The sequence below is a fragment of the Callorhinus ursinus genome, unplaced genomic scaffold (genome assembly GCF_003265705.2).
Source record: "Callorhinus ursinus isolate GAN/ISIS: 27379988/994484 unplaced genomic scaffold, GSC_fseal_2.0 scaffold28, whole genome shotgun sequence".
Lineage (NCBI taxonomy): Eukaryota > Metazoa > Chordata > Mammalia > Carnivora > Otariidae > Callorhinus > Callorhinus ursinus.
This window is the reverse complement of record NW_027397090.1, coordinates 17,095,884-17,112,527: the sequence shown is the minus strand read 5'-3', so window position 1 is coordinate 17,112,527 and position 16,644 is coordinate 17,095,884. Positions and strand designations below refer to the sequence as shown.

General features: G+C 43.7%; 1 protein-coding gene across 2 annotated transcripts in view; it reads right to left on the bottom strand.

Annotated features, from left to right (window-relative positions):
* SPTLC1 (serine palmitoyltransferase long chain base subunit 1) overlaps positions 1 to 15,719 on the bottom strand; it is a 58,748-nt gene extending 43,029 nt beyond the window's left edge. For both annotated transcript variants that reach the window (XM_025891390.2, XM_025891595.2), the window contains exons 1-3: positions 15,599 to 15,719; positions 12,547 to 12,654; positions 10,754 to 10,848 (exon numbers count right to left, since the gene is read on the bottom strand). In XM_025891390.2, the coding sequence (XP_025747175.1) occupies positions 10,754 to 10,848; positions 12,547 to 12,654; positions 15,599 to 15,655 (260 nt within the window). In that variant the 5' untranslated portion in view covers positions 15,656 to 15,719. The remainder of the gene's footprint in view (positions 1 to 10,753; positions 10,849 to 12,546; positions 12,655 to 15,598) is intronic.
* Positions 15,720 to 16,644: the final 925 nt, after the last annotated feature.

The following is a 16,644-nucleotide window of genomic DNA, read 5'->3' as shown; positions in this document are numbered from 1 at the left end:
GGGGAGGGTATGTGCTATGGTGAGTGCTGTGAATTGTACAAGACTGTTGAATCACAGATCTGTACTTCTGCAACAAATAATGTAACATATGTTAAGAAAAAAGAAAAAGAAGAAGATAGCAGGAGGGGAAGAAGGAAGGGGAGTAAGTCGGAGGGGGAGAGGAACCATGAGAGAGGATGGACTCTGAAAAACAAACTGAGGGTTCTAGAGGGGAGGAGGGTGGGGGGATGGGTTAGCCTGGTGATGGGTATTAAAGAGGGCACATTCTGCGTGGAGCACTGGGTGTTATGCACAAACAATGAATCATGGAACACTACATCAAGAACTAATGATGTAATGTATGGTGATTAACATAACAATAAAAAATTAAAAAAAAAAACCTAATAGGTAGAGAAATCAAACCGTCAAGAAAAAATACGCCCAAAGCTCCTGACCACAGCTGATAAGCTGTCAAGAGGCATCATGATGTAGGAGTACAAGGATCTTGCTTTTGTCAGTACTTGGAGCAGGGAAGGAAAGCAGTTCCTAGTAGAAAGGGAAGGTTCACACCCAAGCTCCGCACAGGCTTGCAGGTGTGTCACACCCAGCACTTACACAGAAGGGAATGCCGGAGCACAGGACCCTTCAGAGTCTCTCGCAGAAGCAAATAAAGCCAACCTACAAAGACAACTGCATAATCAAGGCAACAGAGGACTAGAAGGAGGGAAAATAAAACCCTTTCCAATCAAAAGCCACCACCTCACTATTAGTGAGAGTCAGTAATTATAAAGTGAACTTAAAAATAAGGACGGTGTTTTTAACAGGAGACGAGGATTACAGAACCACATTAACAATGGTTTGGCTACCAGTGTGAGAACAGGCACTTAAGAGCAATGAAGGACTCTAGAACTCAAGAGAACCGTGTGTATACAAATGCCTGGAAAATGATAGCAGGTGCCCCACAAACTACCAAATCACACACATTTCTTTTACTGTGGAAAAAAATAAAGCTGGATAAATATGTACAAAGGTGAATTCTAGACATATTAAAAATCTAGAAGATATTTTGAAAGAGATAACAAAAGAAAATGTGGAAAAATGTCCTTGTGACACCTTGGAGTATAGAAATGATTTCTAAACAAGTCCCTCCACACACAAAGAGTGAGACCAAAATGGATGAATAGGAGTCAAAATTAAGAATTTTGGTTGGGACACCCGGTGGCTCAGTTGATTAAGCATCCAACTCTTGATCTCAGCTCAGGTCTTGATCTCAGAGTTGTGAGTTCAAGCCCGGTGTTGGGCTCCACACCAGGTGCGGAGCCTACTTAAAAAAAAAAAAAAGAGAGAAATTTGGTTCCGTGATGACACCACAGACAAAGCTAACAGATGGGTGATATTTACTGTACTTCACTGAATCTAAGATGCCATCACTGTTTTTTAGCTACAACTAAGGAAGGAAAACAGTGTCGATGAAAACGTAATGATGTTTTCTTGTGATCTTACAATTTTTGAGTTTACACTTAATTAGAAGTTCTATTAGGTATGCTTTAGACACAGATTTCTGTCACACTATGTCTGCATGTCTAAACGGGAAAACATAACATAAATCAGTCAACACATCCTTAACCTCTTGACCCGAGTCTCGACTGTTTTCTCCCTGCTGCTAAGTCACGGATTTCACAAGCGTTCCTACGATATTCTCCTCCCTGCTGTCAGGAGTACCCCATGTCGTGTAGGAGGATGCTCCCCCATCATCTCTGAGGTTACCTGACAGGTTAGTGTCCCCCATGCCTCAAATTTTGATGCTGGAATTTTCCCACTGGACTAAAATCATCTTTTCCCCAATCGACTCACATTTCTAAAAGTAAGCTATAATTATCCATAGGCAGCAGAAGTTTGACAAAGGGATGTTCAAAGCCTCAGTCACTGCAGCCTCTGTTCACTGGCTCGGAGGAGTCTGGCCCTGTCTCCTGCCACCCACTGATTTACCTGACAGCAGTGTTCATAACTCTACTGAAGTGCTGGCAGGAAGCACAGCCATGACCAAGTTCACAGAGACACAGGCAAGGACACCCCCCACTGACAATGGCTCTCAGCAACCCTAAGATTCATCCCCATTTCAGAGATCTTAAAATAGAAAAACAAGAAAGTGTGTCTTAAAATTAATTTACAGAGTATTGTATTGAAAATAGACCACAGATGAAAGTCTACATGGTACATGGAATTCTTGCTAATCAAAAAATATGCTAAGAATCCAGTAAAAAAAAGAGGTAAAAAATGTGAAGCAGCATTCACAGAAGGGAAAACCTCAGCAGCTAGTAAGCAGATGAAATCATACTCAAAGGCTCAGATAATCAGAAAAATACAAAATAAAACAATGTTGCCAAGCAGGGCTATGGGGAAACTGGTCCCCATATACTAACTCAGGGGAACGGAGATGGGTGGATTACCATGTAGAGAAGCCCCACAGGGAAATCAGACAGGTGTGTGTCAGAACCCCACGCCTGGCTCCAGAGAGACTCATGCAGCTGCACAAGGGGCCAGCAATCACCAGATTTTGTATTGCAGTGGGGAGGGGGACAGCTTAGGTATGCATCATGAGGAAAGCAACTAAGTACAGAATGGAATCCTATGTAGCAGTCAGAAGGAATGACCAAGAAGTACATCCAGTCCTCCCAATTCTTCTGTTTGCCCTGCTTTGAGATTTCTTCATTATCACTTAACACCAGTTAACATTCTACTTATTTCACTCTTGGGTTTGTCTTGTCACAGAAGAACTAAGACTTTGATTTACTGTATGTGCTCAGCACATTCCTAGAACACAATGGGCACGCAAACATATGTTCAAAAAAATGAGTGTGAATAAAAAAAATCACAATGAAGTCTGGAGCACAAAAATAAAAAAATACATTCATAAACCATTAAGATGTGGTTTCAAAGGTACTGTGACATTTAACACTGGGAAACCTCACTGAAGCAGACTCAGGGTGCTGGAGGGGAGGCTGCAGGGTAGGCTAATAGGGGGAGCAGTTTGGCTCAATGTCAGGCACAGGAAGAACTGGGGATTACAGGCCCCTCACAGGGAAGAAATCTTCAATTATAGGCCCCAATTGGGAGAGATGGACACTGCATCTCCTACAAGAGATCCACTACTCCTGCAAGTCAGCCTGTAACAAACCCTCACCGCCCTGAAATCTTGCTTTTCTCCAATAAGTTTTCATTAAAACAACCCCTCTCAACAGCCTCCTCTTTCTCCAGAAAATAACATTCTTCTCCCTTGTTTGTTGGACTTGCCTATGGTTTAGCCATAACTCGCTGGTCCCAAATTGCAATTTTTATTCCTAAATAAACCCATTTTTGTTGGTTAAAACAACTATCTTTAAGGTTAACAATACATGCATAATAAAAATAATAAAACATATCATCTTAATAATTTAGAAATATGACATCAAATGATGAATGAAAGCTTGGGGGAAGTATTTCAGTGGGGGGGGGCTGAGTGGGGGTCGGGGGAGGATGAAAGGAGACAACGGATAAAGCACCCCAGAGCAGAGCACTGCCTTGTGTGGGCGCCAGCCGGAGTAGGAGAGAGGACAGGGTCAGCCTCTGTGTCCATAAGAAAGGACCCACGTGGAGAAACTAAGAGGGAGCCTCAGCTGACTCAGAAGACAAGCTTCTGGCAAAGCTGAGTGAGCGAGGGGACGCAAACGCACACTGCCCGCAGGGGAAACGCGACCCCGCAGATGTGCCGTCATACACATCTGTACCTAAGGGGGGATATGTTTTATATCTGCAGACCAACAGAGTCCTAGAAACTGCTTCAGGCCAATACATTTGAAAACAGTAAGAAATGAACTAAACGACAGTAACTAAAACTTACTCAAGAAGGACACCCGAACAGCTTGAAGAACTCACTGAAGACATGAAGTTCAGGATGAAAAATCAAAGCTCAACAGAACCAACAGCACAACAAATGCAGACTTGTTAGAAGGCGGAGAGGGTCAGTAAAGTGTCCTCCAGACCGAGAAAGCACTTTAACACTGAAAACTGAAGCCAGCCACTCCATCGTGTTGACGGAGCTATGTTCGGGGTAACTTACCGACGGGGTGATGAGTCAGTAGGGCAGTGCTCAGCCACCCTTGGCCCCTACCCTCGGCCCCCTTTCTCGGCCCAGTCCAGGTGAGCCTAACCCCTGGCTTTTACGGAGCACAGGGTATGGGGGTGAGGTCACAGGGTAGTTATCTAAAGTAGGGCCTTATGCACGCCAGCGATCTTGACCAGTTACCTAAAGTGCCTTCTTTAGGGAAGATCAGAACAAGCCTTCCCTCCTTCTGGTCAGGGCACACATTAACCTCCACGGGGCTGGATCACGGAGCCATGAGGGAGGTCACTGCACAGGCAGAAAGAAGATGAAGGGTCAAAGACAGAGTCAGTGTTGTCAGCATGCCTATGATATGGTGGTGAAGAAAAGGGTAAGACCAATTATATCTGATACCCGAACTGGACCAGGCACAGTAAGGGAAAAGAAACAAAACTCACGCTTCAACATACAGGTTAAGAATCTCAAACATTAGCAAAACAAACCAGCAATGTAAAAAACTAACCAAAGAGGGGTGCCTGGGTGGCTCAGTCGTTAAGGGTCTGCCTTCAGCTCAGGTCATGATCCCACAGTCCTGGGCTCGAGCCCCACATTGGGCTCACTGCTCGCCGGGAAGGCTGCTTCTCCCTCTCCCACTCTCTCTGTTTGTCTTCCTGCTCTCGCTATCTCTCTGTCAAATAAATAAATAAAATCTTAAAAAAAAAAACAAAACTAACCAAACAGCCTTATTCCACGAATGTAAGAATTATTTATTAATAGGAAGACCTACCAGTGGTTTCTGGTAAACAAAACAGAACGAAGGAAAAACCCACCAACCTCTGGTCCCTTCTAATGGGACATAAAATGCCTCCAAGGTGTAAATATCTGATACTACTAAGTGCAAGGAGAGATGACACTTAGCAAATGGACAAGTTGTATTTGAGAAGTCAGAGACCAGAGAGAAAGCTGCACGTGAGCTGGCAGTGAGAAGCTCAGCCACTACTCCTGGAAAACGACCCCACCCTAGGGGAACGGCTCCCTGTGAGCTCGGGGACAGCCTGGAACCTTTCTTGTAAGCAGCAGCCATTCGCTCAGATCCCCTTCCTGCTCTGCAGAAAGCAGGAGACTTACTCTCTGGAAAAGCCTGAATATAAACTCAAAGTCCTAAGGACAGCTGAGGGATGGGGCCATGCTGAAAACAGGAATCAAATATAAATCTACCTAATGAAAAATGGGACACTGAGCCCTGCGCCTGGAAAACAAAGAAGTAAATCTTCATCATCTTGGATTAGGGAAGGATTTTAAGATCTAATACAAAAGCACAAGCAACAAAAGAACAAAACAGATAAATTGGACTTCATTAAAATTAGAAAATTTGTGCTTCAAAGTACACTGTCAGAAAAGTGACAAACCCACATAATGGGGGAAAATATTTGCATGTCATATATCTGATAAGGGACTGGTATCCAAAATATACAAAGAGCTCTTATAATTCAATGATAAAAGGGCAAATAACCCGATTAAAAAAATGGGCACATGACTTAAGTAGGTTAATCTCCAGAAAAGACATATAAATGGCCAATTAGTGCATGAAAAGATGCTCAACATCATTAATCATAGGGAAATGCAAATCCCAACCACAGGGGGATTATCACTTCCCATCTAGCAGGATGGCTACAATGAAAGACAGTAAGTTTTGGCCAAGACAGGGAGAAACTGTAACTCTCATGCATTGCTGGTGGGAATGGAAAATGATTCACCCACTTTGTAAAACAAACACCCGACTGGTGGTTCCTCCAAGTAAGTTTCCACAAACCTCAACAATTCCATTCTCAGGTGTATACTCAAGAGAAATAAAAACATATGTCCACAGAAAAAATGTGTACACAGAGGCGCCTGGGTGGCTCAGTCATTAAGCATCTGCCTGTGGCTCAGGTTTTGATCCCAGGGTCCTGGGATGGAACCCAGCGTCGGGCTCCCTGCGCAGTGTAGAGTCTGCTTCTGCCCCTACCCCTGCTTGTGTACATGCTCTCTCTCAAATAAGTAAAATCTTAAAAAAAAAGGGTAAAATTTAAAAAAATGTGTACACATGGGGCGCCTGGGTGGCTCAGTCGTTAAGCATCTGCCTTTGGCTCAGGTCACGATCCTAGGGTCCTGGGATCGAGCCCCGCATCAGGCTCCCTGCTCTGCGGGAGGCATGCTTCTCCCTCTCCCACTCCCCCTGCTTGTGTTCCCTCTCTTGCTGTGTCTCTCTCTGTCAAATAAATAAACGAAATCTTTAATAAATAAATAAATAAATAAATAAATAAATAGAAAATAAAAAATGTGTACACAAATACCCATGGGCGTTTATGTACATACATAATTTTTCTCCTTTCATATACTCCCAAGTGGAAACAACCCTCAACGTCCATCAACTGATGAATGTACAAACAAAATGTGATATACTCAGAGTGAAGTATTTTATTATTCAGCCACAAAACTGACACATGCTACTATGACATGGACAAACCTTGCAGATATGATGCTAAGTGAAAGAAATCAGACACAAAAGGCCACATATTGCATGATTCCTTTTATATAAAAGTCCAGAACAGCCAAATGCATGGAAAGTAGATTAGTAGGTGTCAGGGGAAAGTAGCTGGGGAAAGTGGGAAGTGGAGAGTGAATGAGGGTGAGTGTGGGATTTCTTTTCAGGGTGATAAAAACATTCTGAAAGTAGATGGTGGCAATGGTTGCACAATTCTATGAATATACTGAAACCCACTCAACCATGGTTTATTAAAAGAGCGAATTTCGGGGCGCCTGGGTGGCTCAGTCTGTTAAACATCTGCCTCCGGCTCAGATTATGATCCCAGGGTCCTGGGATCGAGCCTGGCATCGGGCTCCCTGCTCAGCAGGAAGCCTGCTTCTCCCTCCCCCTCTGCTGCTGCTCCCCCTGCTTGTGCTCTCTCTGTCATATAAATAAATAAAGATCTTAAAAAAAAAAAAGAGTGAATTTCATGGTCTGTGGATTATATGTCAATAAGGCTGTTATTGAAAGAAAAAAAATCTATCCAAGGTAAGTAAATTCAGTTACCCTCATGTTAACTCGGTACTGAATGAATAGCACTTTTGCATTCACTGAAAAGTAAATTTATCAACAACAGCAAAACAGGCTTCAGGATTTTTTGGTGGTTTTTGCAGACTGTTTACAAAATGCTGTTAATTACTATGAAAATATTCTATATAGTGAAAACAATATATATGCTAAGGATCACCAGACACTGAGGTGTCTAACAGATCAATAAGAACCGATAAAACAATCACTCTAGTCTAAAAAGTAAAATAAAAAACAATTTTAAGATGTGTAAGGTTTCAGGGCGCCTGGGTGGCTCAGATGGTTAAGCATCTGCCTTCGGCTCAGGTCATGATCCCAGGGTCCTGGGATCGAGCCCCACATCGGGCTCCCTGCTCAGTGGGGAGCCTGCTTCTCTCGCCACCCCCTGCTTGTGCTCTCTAATAAATGAATAAAATCTTAAAAAAAAAATGGATGTGTAAGTTTTCAAAAAAATGTACCCTTCATAGCCCTTCCTCAGGAGGCTATGTGAACTCTAATGTGAGGGAGGAAGCTGGGAAAGAGCTGGCCAAGGCAGGAGAGGGACAAAGGGAATCCCTGAGCCTAGGGTGATGGGAGGGCCCGGGCTGCCCGGAGAGGCAGCTGGAGGAAGCAAGCACCAGTCAGGCCAAGGCAGGACAAAGGTTTCAGGAAGACAGGAAATTAACCCCATAGATAACGTACATGGGAACACTCTGAATGGAGATTGACGCTCCTAGAGGCAGACGACAGGATGAATTAGGTTGACTTGGAGAGCCAAGCAAGCAAGCAGGAAACAAGGAAAACAAAAGCATACCAGGAAGAAAATGTAATTACAATTGTCTACATACTGAAAAAAAATGGCGATGCTGAGCTTAACTCATGAATGATAACTAATGTGGTCACAAAAGTGTCAACACTAAGTAATCCAGGGCCACCTGGTGTAATAACAAATCTGTGCTGGGGAGAAGGGAGGAACAGAGGCCTGTGTGTGGCCCAGGGAGCCCCACCATAGCCAGGGGCCACAGCAGGCTGCTGCCTTTCCTGAATCAGGGGCCGCCTTTCTCGACCACATGAAGGCAGTGGAGGGACGACTACAGCCTGGGAGTGTGGGTGTGTTTTCAGAGAGCTAGTCCTTACCTCCTGCAATGAATGGGTAAAATTAAAACTGGAAAAGAAAGGACGCCACCAAGAAATAACAGCATAAGCACATTCCTTAGAAAAATACAGGTAATTCTCAGAAACAGAAAGTGATTACTTGGAGAGTGGGAATCTGGGGTGAGGAAGGGTGGCATGGTGGGCTGCAGTCTTTCTCATAAAAACTTACACCTATACATCATTTAAAAAACCTATCAGTATAATTTAACATAGTAACTGACTAAAGCAGAGAGATCATACCATCATCTCAACAGATACAGGAAAACATAGGATAGCATTTAACATTCTGATTTAAAAAAAAAAAACTAACGAAAAAGCTCCCTTAGCAAACTGAGGAGAGGAAGGCCCGTAACTTGGTACAGGTCATCTCTCAGAAGTCACCAGGACATGGAGGCTCCTGTCACCACTCCTATCCAACTGCATGGGAGGTGTCTTAGCCAGCACAGTAACACAGGAACAGGAGAAATGAACATGCTCTGGCTCCTAGAGACAGATCCATTAGAAGACACACAACATCCATGTCCCGGTTGGTAAGCAGGCGTTTCCATGGGCGGAAACTGATGAGGGGTAAGTGGGATCTCCCTGTATTACTTCTTACAACCACATGTGAGTCTACTCTTATTTCACTGTAAAAAGTAGGGGGAAAAAAAAAGATAAGCAGTCTTTATGAAGAAAGTTACAGAACTTTACTGTAAAACACGAAAGACCAAAGTGATACACCAGGCACATAGTGGTAAGATTCGGTATCAGCAAGATTCCAATGAATCCAAATCAGTGCATTGCTAGTCACAAACCCAAACTCGTTTTTTGGTCAAACTTGATCAGTTAAACTGAAACTGACACTGAAGAATAGAGCTGCAAGTAGCCCAAGCAATTCTGAAGGACAGGGAGGTGAAGGGCTCACTCTAGTCAAGGCTTGTTCTTAAGCTGTGCTATTTATATGAAGTTCTGGCAGAGGGAGAGACAAATACGCCGACAGAGGAGAAAGATAGCCAGAAACAGACCCGTTAGAAGGGCATACAGTATACAAAAAAAGGGAAATTTCTTCAGTAGGTAAACAACGGACAATTCAATTAAGAATGCTGGGATAGCTGGCCACCATACAGAAAGAGGCACATTCGACCTCACAGAGTAGGGAAGGACTTCTTAACCACAGCATTAATGGTGAGTAAGTCTGAGAGTTCAGAACCCGTAAAAATTTTGTATGACCACAGAAATCCATGGAGTGAAGAATGCAAGCTTCCCTTACATCAGACCAGAAATGGAAGGATACACTCAGTAGAATATGCTGCATCATATTTTTAGACAAAATACTGAATAATTTCATGGTGTCAGGGATAAGTGTTAAAAGTACAAATATAGGGGCGCCTGGGGGGGCTCAGCCAGTTAAGTGTCCAACTCCTGATTTTGGCTCAGGTCACGATCACCACGTCTTGAGTTCAAGCCCCGCATCAGGCTCTGTGCTGAGCGTGGAGTCTTTCTCATAAAAACTTACACCTATGCATCATTTAAAAAACCTATTCCCTCTTCTGTCTCCCTGTTCCTCTGTCTCTCCCTGTTCTTGGGCACGCTCTCTCTCTCTCTCTCCCCCTAAGATAAATAAATAAATAAATACATAAATTAATTAATTTACAAAAAAAAAAAAAACAAACGTATAAATGTAAGTGAAAGAAAGCCAGCCACCAACTTCATGACAATGGTTGTCCTTTGTGGGAGATAAGAGTTAAGTGGTAGGTGGGAAGGCATTTCTTTAGCTATATCTGGAATGTTTTATTTCTTTTTTTTAAGGTAGATTTGAAATAAAGATAGCAAAATGTTAATGCCTATTTATTCTGGATGGTGGGTATACATGGGTCAGATAGTTCCTGTAAACTTAAAATACTTCTTAATTTAAGAAAGCCTATGTGGCGAAGCAAAGACTAGCAACAGAAGAAGTAAGCACAAAGACAGATCAGACCTTGGAAGCAGGGCGTGAGGCAGCACAAGGGAGGTCAAGCTTCAGAACTCGAGCTGTGAGAGTCCAGTGCTGCCGCCTACAGCTGATCACTAAGCAGAAGCGTGAGCACACCAGTAATACCTGACTACGAAGGTAGCCTACTATGAATATAAAATCAGTAACAATCAAGCTGAGAAAAAGGAGTGCTGCTCTTCATTTCAAGTGTGTCTCACTATTTGAAGTATTATCAGGAGCATGTATTATTCCGCAAAAAAAGATTTTTCTTTTTTTTAGACGGAAAAAAGGGACAAACTGCAATGCCCAAATAGGAGACTATAAAAAATGTCCATACACCCTTAACAGAGAGTCATATACTGGGCACTAAAGCAGAGAGTTTCTGATCTTCAGAGATTTCTGAATATTTTATTTCTGTTATAAAAGAAATACTACATAAACCTCTGTATGGTTTGATGAGTACACCTATAAGAAACCAAATACAAGTCCTTCGAGAAGCAAATCACTTTACCCTGAAACAATGTTGTAGTTGAGAGCAGGATGGTCTTTCGAGATGGGAGGAACAAGAGGTTCTGGCTGCCACTCTTCAATCAATTCTTCCTTTTCCTATGGGAGAGAAGGAAATAGAATACAGCAGGGTCCTGGTCACTGGACAGTGACTATTTGGTTCCCACACTTCGGTTACAAAGCGACCAGTAAATGGCTCATCTGTTTCTGCCAGTGACCGTGTGGCAGCCCGCGAGGCCGGAGTACGTCACCCACACTGTCCACATGTGACCATGGGCCAGAAGTCAGAAGCACCTCAAGATCCCCTCGTATTCAAGAGACTGCAGATCCGTAAAACAGAAGGGCACTGCATCTATGTTGCCAGAAGTTAAGCTTTAAAAACACACAGTTTTTCTTCTTCCACAGCTTTGAGGGTAAGATGTCTGTGACTACTAAATCTTGCTAAGTTCAGCTTTCAGAGGATTACTCTAAAGTTATGTCTAGTCATTCTTTTAAAAAATGTATATATGTGTGGACTGCCAGCTTTATAAACAAAAACTCAAAATACCAGGAACGATCAACTGCTTAAAAAGCTGAGCTAGAAACCAGCCACCTGATCATTCACAAGGAGTTCTGAAATGCCAAGGGAAAAAGCAGAGACAGGACCTCTGCCCTGGATGGCCCAATCTTACAGCAGTGCTATCCAGAGTGTTCCATGGCACACTAATCCCACAAGGTAGTCGGGACAAAACGGTGGGGGAGGGAAGGATCGATGGTCAAGGTGAGGGCATCTCTCCAAACAGAGGTTCAAATATCCACTGGCCTAGTAAAGGTTACATGAAATCATATAAAAAGACATCCCCTACTCTGCTTTAGCCAGGTTTCCAAATTATATTTGCCCTAAGAACCATGTGCTTCATGTCCTTTGGGGGACACTGCCTGACCGTCCTACAATTAATATGAACGATCAGGACGGCGGCAGCCAGCCGGTGCAATGCGGAAAGTGATCGCCACACTGCTGCATTAATTCTACCCCAACTCCACGTTGTACTCAGTGATGCCTTGTGAACCAAAGTTGTACAGATTTTCATGGAAAAACCTTTCTCACAGTCACTGGTTTCTCTAAGCATCCTGGCCCAACGCTACAGAGGCTGGACAGGGAACGGATCCGAGTGATAGAAACCACAGTGCAGTCAGAACCGCTCTTCCCTCTTGCACTGGGGCACTGTTCCTAGGTGCTCCCACCGGAGTGAGAAGGATAAGCTTCTTTTCCACAAGCCCCCTCATCCTTCAGGCGAACAGGACTCCATGTGGGCAGTGCCATGGGCCCCCTAGACACTTCTGCTTCCTAAGGTTTGCCTGGCTTGGGCTGGGTCCCTTACTACAGAGAACGCATCAAAATTCAGTTTGGGGTGGGGAGGTGGGAGGATTCTTTCCAACTCCGAATTTCCTTTATGAAGAACACAGGGAAAACTTTCGTTTGGGTTTCAGAAACAGTGGTGCTCTTCCTGGGCAGCTCACGTCACCCTGTACATTGACAATCGAAATCCTGTTGCTGCCCATGCTTCCCTCCTACCGTCTGTCCCTAAGACTGCTGCTTCCCTAACAAAGTGCAGTGCTCTGTGGCAGGGTGCTCCTCTGGGTGTCTGCTTTACCCCTGGCTTCCCCGTATTTTGCTTCCCTGATATTTCCTTTCCCTTGATTTTTTTACATTACAGAAAATATTTTAACATATATAGGTGAGCCACCACAAATACTTTTTGGAAATATGTAGCAACTGTAATCACACACTGAATAATGACAGATTTAATTTCTTACCTTGACTGTAAGGTCAGATCGTTCTTGTAATTTGTAAGTTTTAGAGAACAGAAGTCTGATTATCCAGAGAATGAGAATTCCTTCCAAAATAAGATGGTAAGCAGGAGCCTAAGAATGAGTCAAAAACCAAAAAAGAAATGAAATAAACACTTCCGGGCGCCTGGGTGGCTCAGTTGGTTAGGAGACTGCCTTCAGCTCAGGTCATGATCCTGGAGTCCTGCATCGGGCTCCCTGCTCAGAGGGGAGTCTGCTTCTCCCTCTGACCCTCCCCCTTCTCATGTGCTCTCTCTCTCAGATAAATAAAATCTTAAAAAAAAATTGGATATATTAAAAAAAAGAGAGAGAAATAAACACTTCCAAAATCTGCACATAAAATGTAATGCACTCATATATATTGCCTCCCATGACCTTTAACCTATTACTTATTAAGATTTATTTTCAAAACTCCTTTCATTTCTACTCAGTCCTTTCCCCATTTCTAACCGTCGGCAATTTCTCTTTCACATGAAAAATCTCTAATAGCACAGCTTTAAAACCTCTATAGGAAAGAAATTTAATTCTTAAAATAAAATCGGATGCAGAATCCCAACATGTGAAACAATACCAACCATCAACCATCAGATCCTTCAGATAATGTACGTTTCTACTGGTGGGAAAGGGCAGTAACCAACATTTCACAGCTTTGCTAGCCTTCTACCACCCCAGTGTACCATGGATAAGTTAGGAGAGTTATCTGAAATTCAGTTTCCACATTTCTTAGAGTTTTGCACATCTTACTATATTTTCTGTATCCCTGATAAGGCTCTTTAAATCCTTCTTGGAACATGGCTGAGAAAAAAGACTTTATAAACGCCTAAAGAAATGGCAGGTTTTTTTCCTATAGCAGTTCCCCAAAAGAATGCAGTGTGTTCCAAGTCAACAGGCAAAAAGACACCTTACTGAAATTATCCATGCCAGGTCTTCTTCTCAACTACATTTCCAAGATAAAGGCTGGGCTGACTGTTCTGTTTTGCACAACTAGACACACTAATGCATGTGGAAGGTTCCGGATAGTGACTAAACCCCAGTCAGTTACAGAGTGGTCTACTCCAATGGGCTGTCACTAGAAAGTCATTTAAAGAGGTATTTAGAAACGTAAATGCAAATTATTTGCAAACATTAGACAAAAAGAAAGTGAAGGTGATTCATCATAGTTTAAAAAAAAAAAAAACTCCAGGATGTGGAGCCAGGAAAACTGCAGACAAATTCATAGGTAAACTTCTAAGTCAATATACAATTATCTTTCTAACTACATACATATTTTACATACACATACTATTATTTCTCTTTTGGGTATAAGACTCCTCAAATTCTATATACTAACTGTAACTAACAAGCCTAGGAACAAGAACGGAAATTTCTTTTTAAGATAATTTTTAAATATACTGATCCCCCTTGAAAATAATTCATTTAAGAATAAGGACTCTAGCCTAAATATTCTTTTGGTTTTCTTGGGACGCCTGGGTGGCTCAGTTGGTTGTGCGTCTGACTTTGGCTCAGGGTCTCAGGGTCATGATCCGAGGGTCCTGGGATCCAGTCCTGCATCTAGCTCCTTGCTCAGCGGGGATTCTGCTTCTCCCTCTGTCTGCTGCTCCCCCTGCTTGAGCTCACTCTCTCTCTCTGACAAATAAAATCTTGAAGAAAAAAATATTAAAATATTATTTTTTTCTCAATAATTGTATTCTAGTAGGTAAGCATCTGCCCAAAGTCACTAAGCATCTCTGCTCCACAATGAAATCATCCTGAGAAAAACTGAGATACTAACTGTCTAGTGAATTAATCAAAATCACAAATGCAGCTTTATTTCCTGGAAATGTTACATCCAAGAGAATGCCTCACTCTTGATCAGTTATGCAGTCCTCAAAAAGGACGCAATAACATAACATAAAATAAAATTTTAAAAAAAGGAAGCAACAACATAGAACAGAGAATTGTTCACTTTTTTAAAAAACTTCAATGTCAGTGGCTCTTATCTTAGTTACTATAATTAGGCTAATATTGGCCATCACTTACACCACATCTGTTATGGCAACTGTTTTTCGGCAAGTCCTGATAAGTCTTGCAGTGGAAGACACCACCGTCACCCCTGTCAGTAAGCAGCTATGTTCAGTTTTTAGAAAATTATCAAAAGAAACCTGAGATTCCCTTTAAATGAATATGAGCTCTATAAGCACAGGAATTTCTGCCTTTCTGTTTACTGCACTATCCCCAGTGTCTACATCTGTGCTGTGTCCCAATACCGTAGCCACCAGTTACCATGTAACTGCGTACATACATATCTAATTTAAATTAAATGAAAAATTTAGTCCCTCACTTGCACTAGCCACATGTGGTTGGTTAGTGGCTACTACCCTGAAGAGCTCAGATACGGAACATGCAGAAGGTTCTACTGGACAGGGTAGCGAAGCTCCGTAGATACATTTCAAGTGAATGAACATTCTCTAAGACTGAAGTTCTGCTATCACATTATCTAACATACCTGAAACAGCCTTCCAAAACTCTTAACTATTCTGCCTTTAAGAATCTCTAAAAAGTTGTTGTATCTTTACAAGACAGAAAACGGGACGCATGTGGGAGAACGACAAACTATTTCACATTCCCAATTCCTTTATCATTCGGCTTTCGTAATCCCTCGCCCCGGCAAAAACAAACACCAACAGACAATTCTGTCCCCTATTACCTGTTCCACCGTCCCAAGGACCTGAATTCCCTAGGACCTTCCCAGACTCAGATTTTCCACTCTATTTTCACCACCCCAGTCCCAACTCTGGTTTTTCAAGACCAGCCTCGCTCCTGCGCCCCCTCCCACCTGTTTCTTTCACGAGCCCCAAAGGAGACCCTCGGTTCCCGCTCCCGCCCGTGCCTCCCCCGCGAGCCCCTCCGGCCAGAGAAGCTGAGGGTCGGGACGTGACCCAGCCAACCCCGCCCAGGACTCAGGCCACAAATCCGCCAGCCCCGTCCCACCCCGGAAGGGCCTGGGGGGGTCGTGGGCCGCTCGAGCGGCCAAGCTCACCTCGTAAAGCGCCTGTACCATCTCCACCAGTACCCACTGCTCCGCGACGGTCGCCATACTCAGCCGCGGGAGCTCCCTTCCGGACAGCAGGTCGCCGGTACGTCAAACAGCGCGCGGCGCAGCCCAGTGACGTTGCAGCGCCGGGAGAGGGGCTGGCGAGCGCGGGTTACCGCCTCCTGGCGCTTGCGCGCTGGAGGAAAGCGGGAGGCCGGGGCCTCGGAGACGGCGGTTGTAGACCTTGGGGTCTCACCTGGCGCCCGGGAGCGCTGGGAACAAGTGTTCGTCTGCAGCCGTGCTGTGCCGGGACCCGGGCCGGGCGCTCGGGAGGGAGGGGTCAATAATACATGGCCCCTGCCCTGGGCCGCCAGTGTTCTGTAATCACAGACATGCTCTCTACTACTAAATGACAGAAGTAACCCAGGAACGTATTATCCTAAAAAATACAGAAATAGAAATAAAAATAGCAGGGGCGCCTGGGTGGCTCAGTTGGTTAAGCGACTGCCTGCGGCTCAGGTCATGATCCTGGAGTCCCGGGATCGAGTCCCGCATCGGGCTCCCTGCTCGGCGGGGAGTCTGCTTCTCCCTCTGACCCTCCCCCCTCTCATGTGCTCTCTCTCTTTCTCATTCTCGCTCTCTCAAATGAATAAATAAATAAAATCTTAAAAAAAAAAAAAGAAAAATAGCCGCCTTTTCTATAGCACTTGCGATGTGTTCTGTATAGACCAACGCTTGGCGGGAATTAAGCCATAGAGCAGTTTGGTGTGGAATCTTCTGGAACCTTTGAGGCACCTGCAAACGGGATGTGCACACACTTAACTCGGATTGGAGGTCTTAAATCCAACAGGGACCCTAGGGACAATATTGATCTACAGCTTGATTTTTTTCTTGTAGTGTTTTTCCCATTTGTCCATAAATCTTGTGTTTGTAATCTTAATGAAGACTGTGTCTTGGAATAATGTGTTACATATACATATTTCTTGTTCCATTTTACTTAAATATTTTCCTGATGGTGAACACTGAGGTTGTTTTCCACTTCTTCCTCTGTT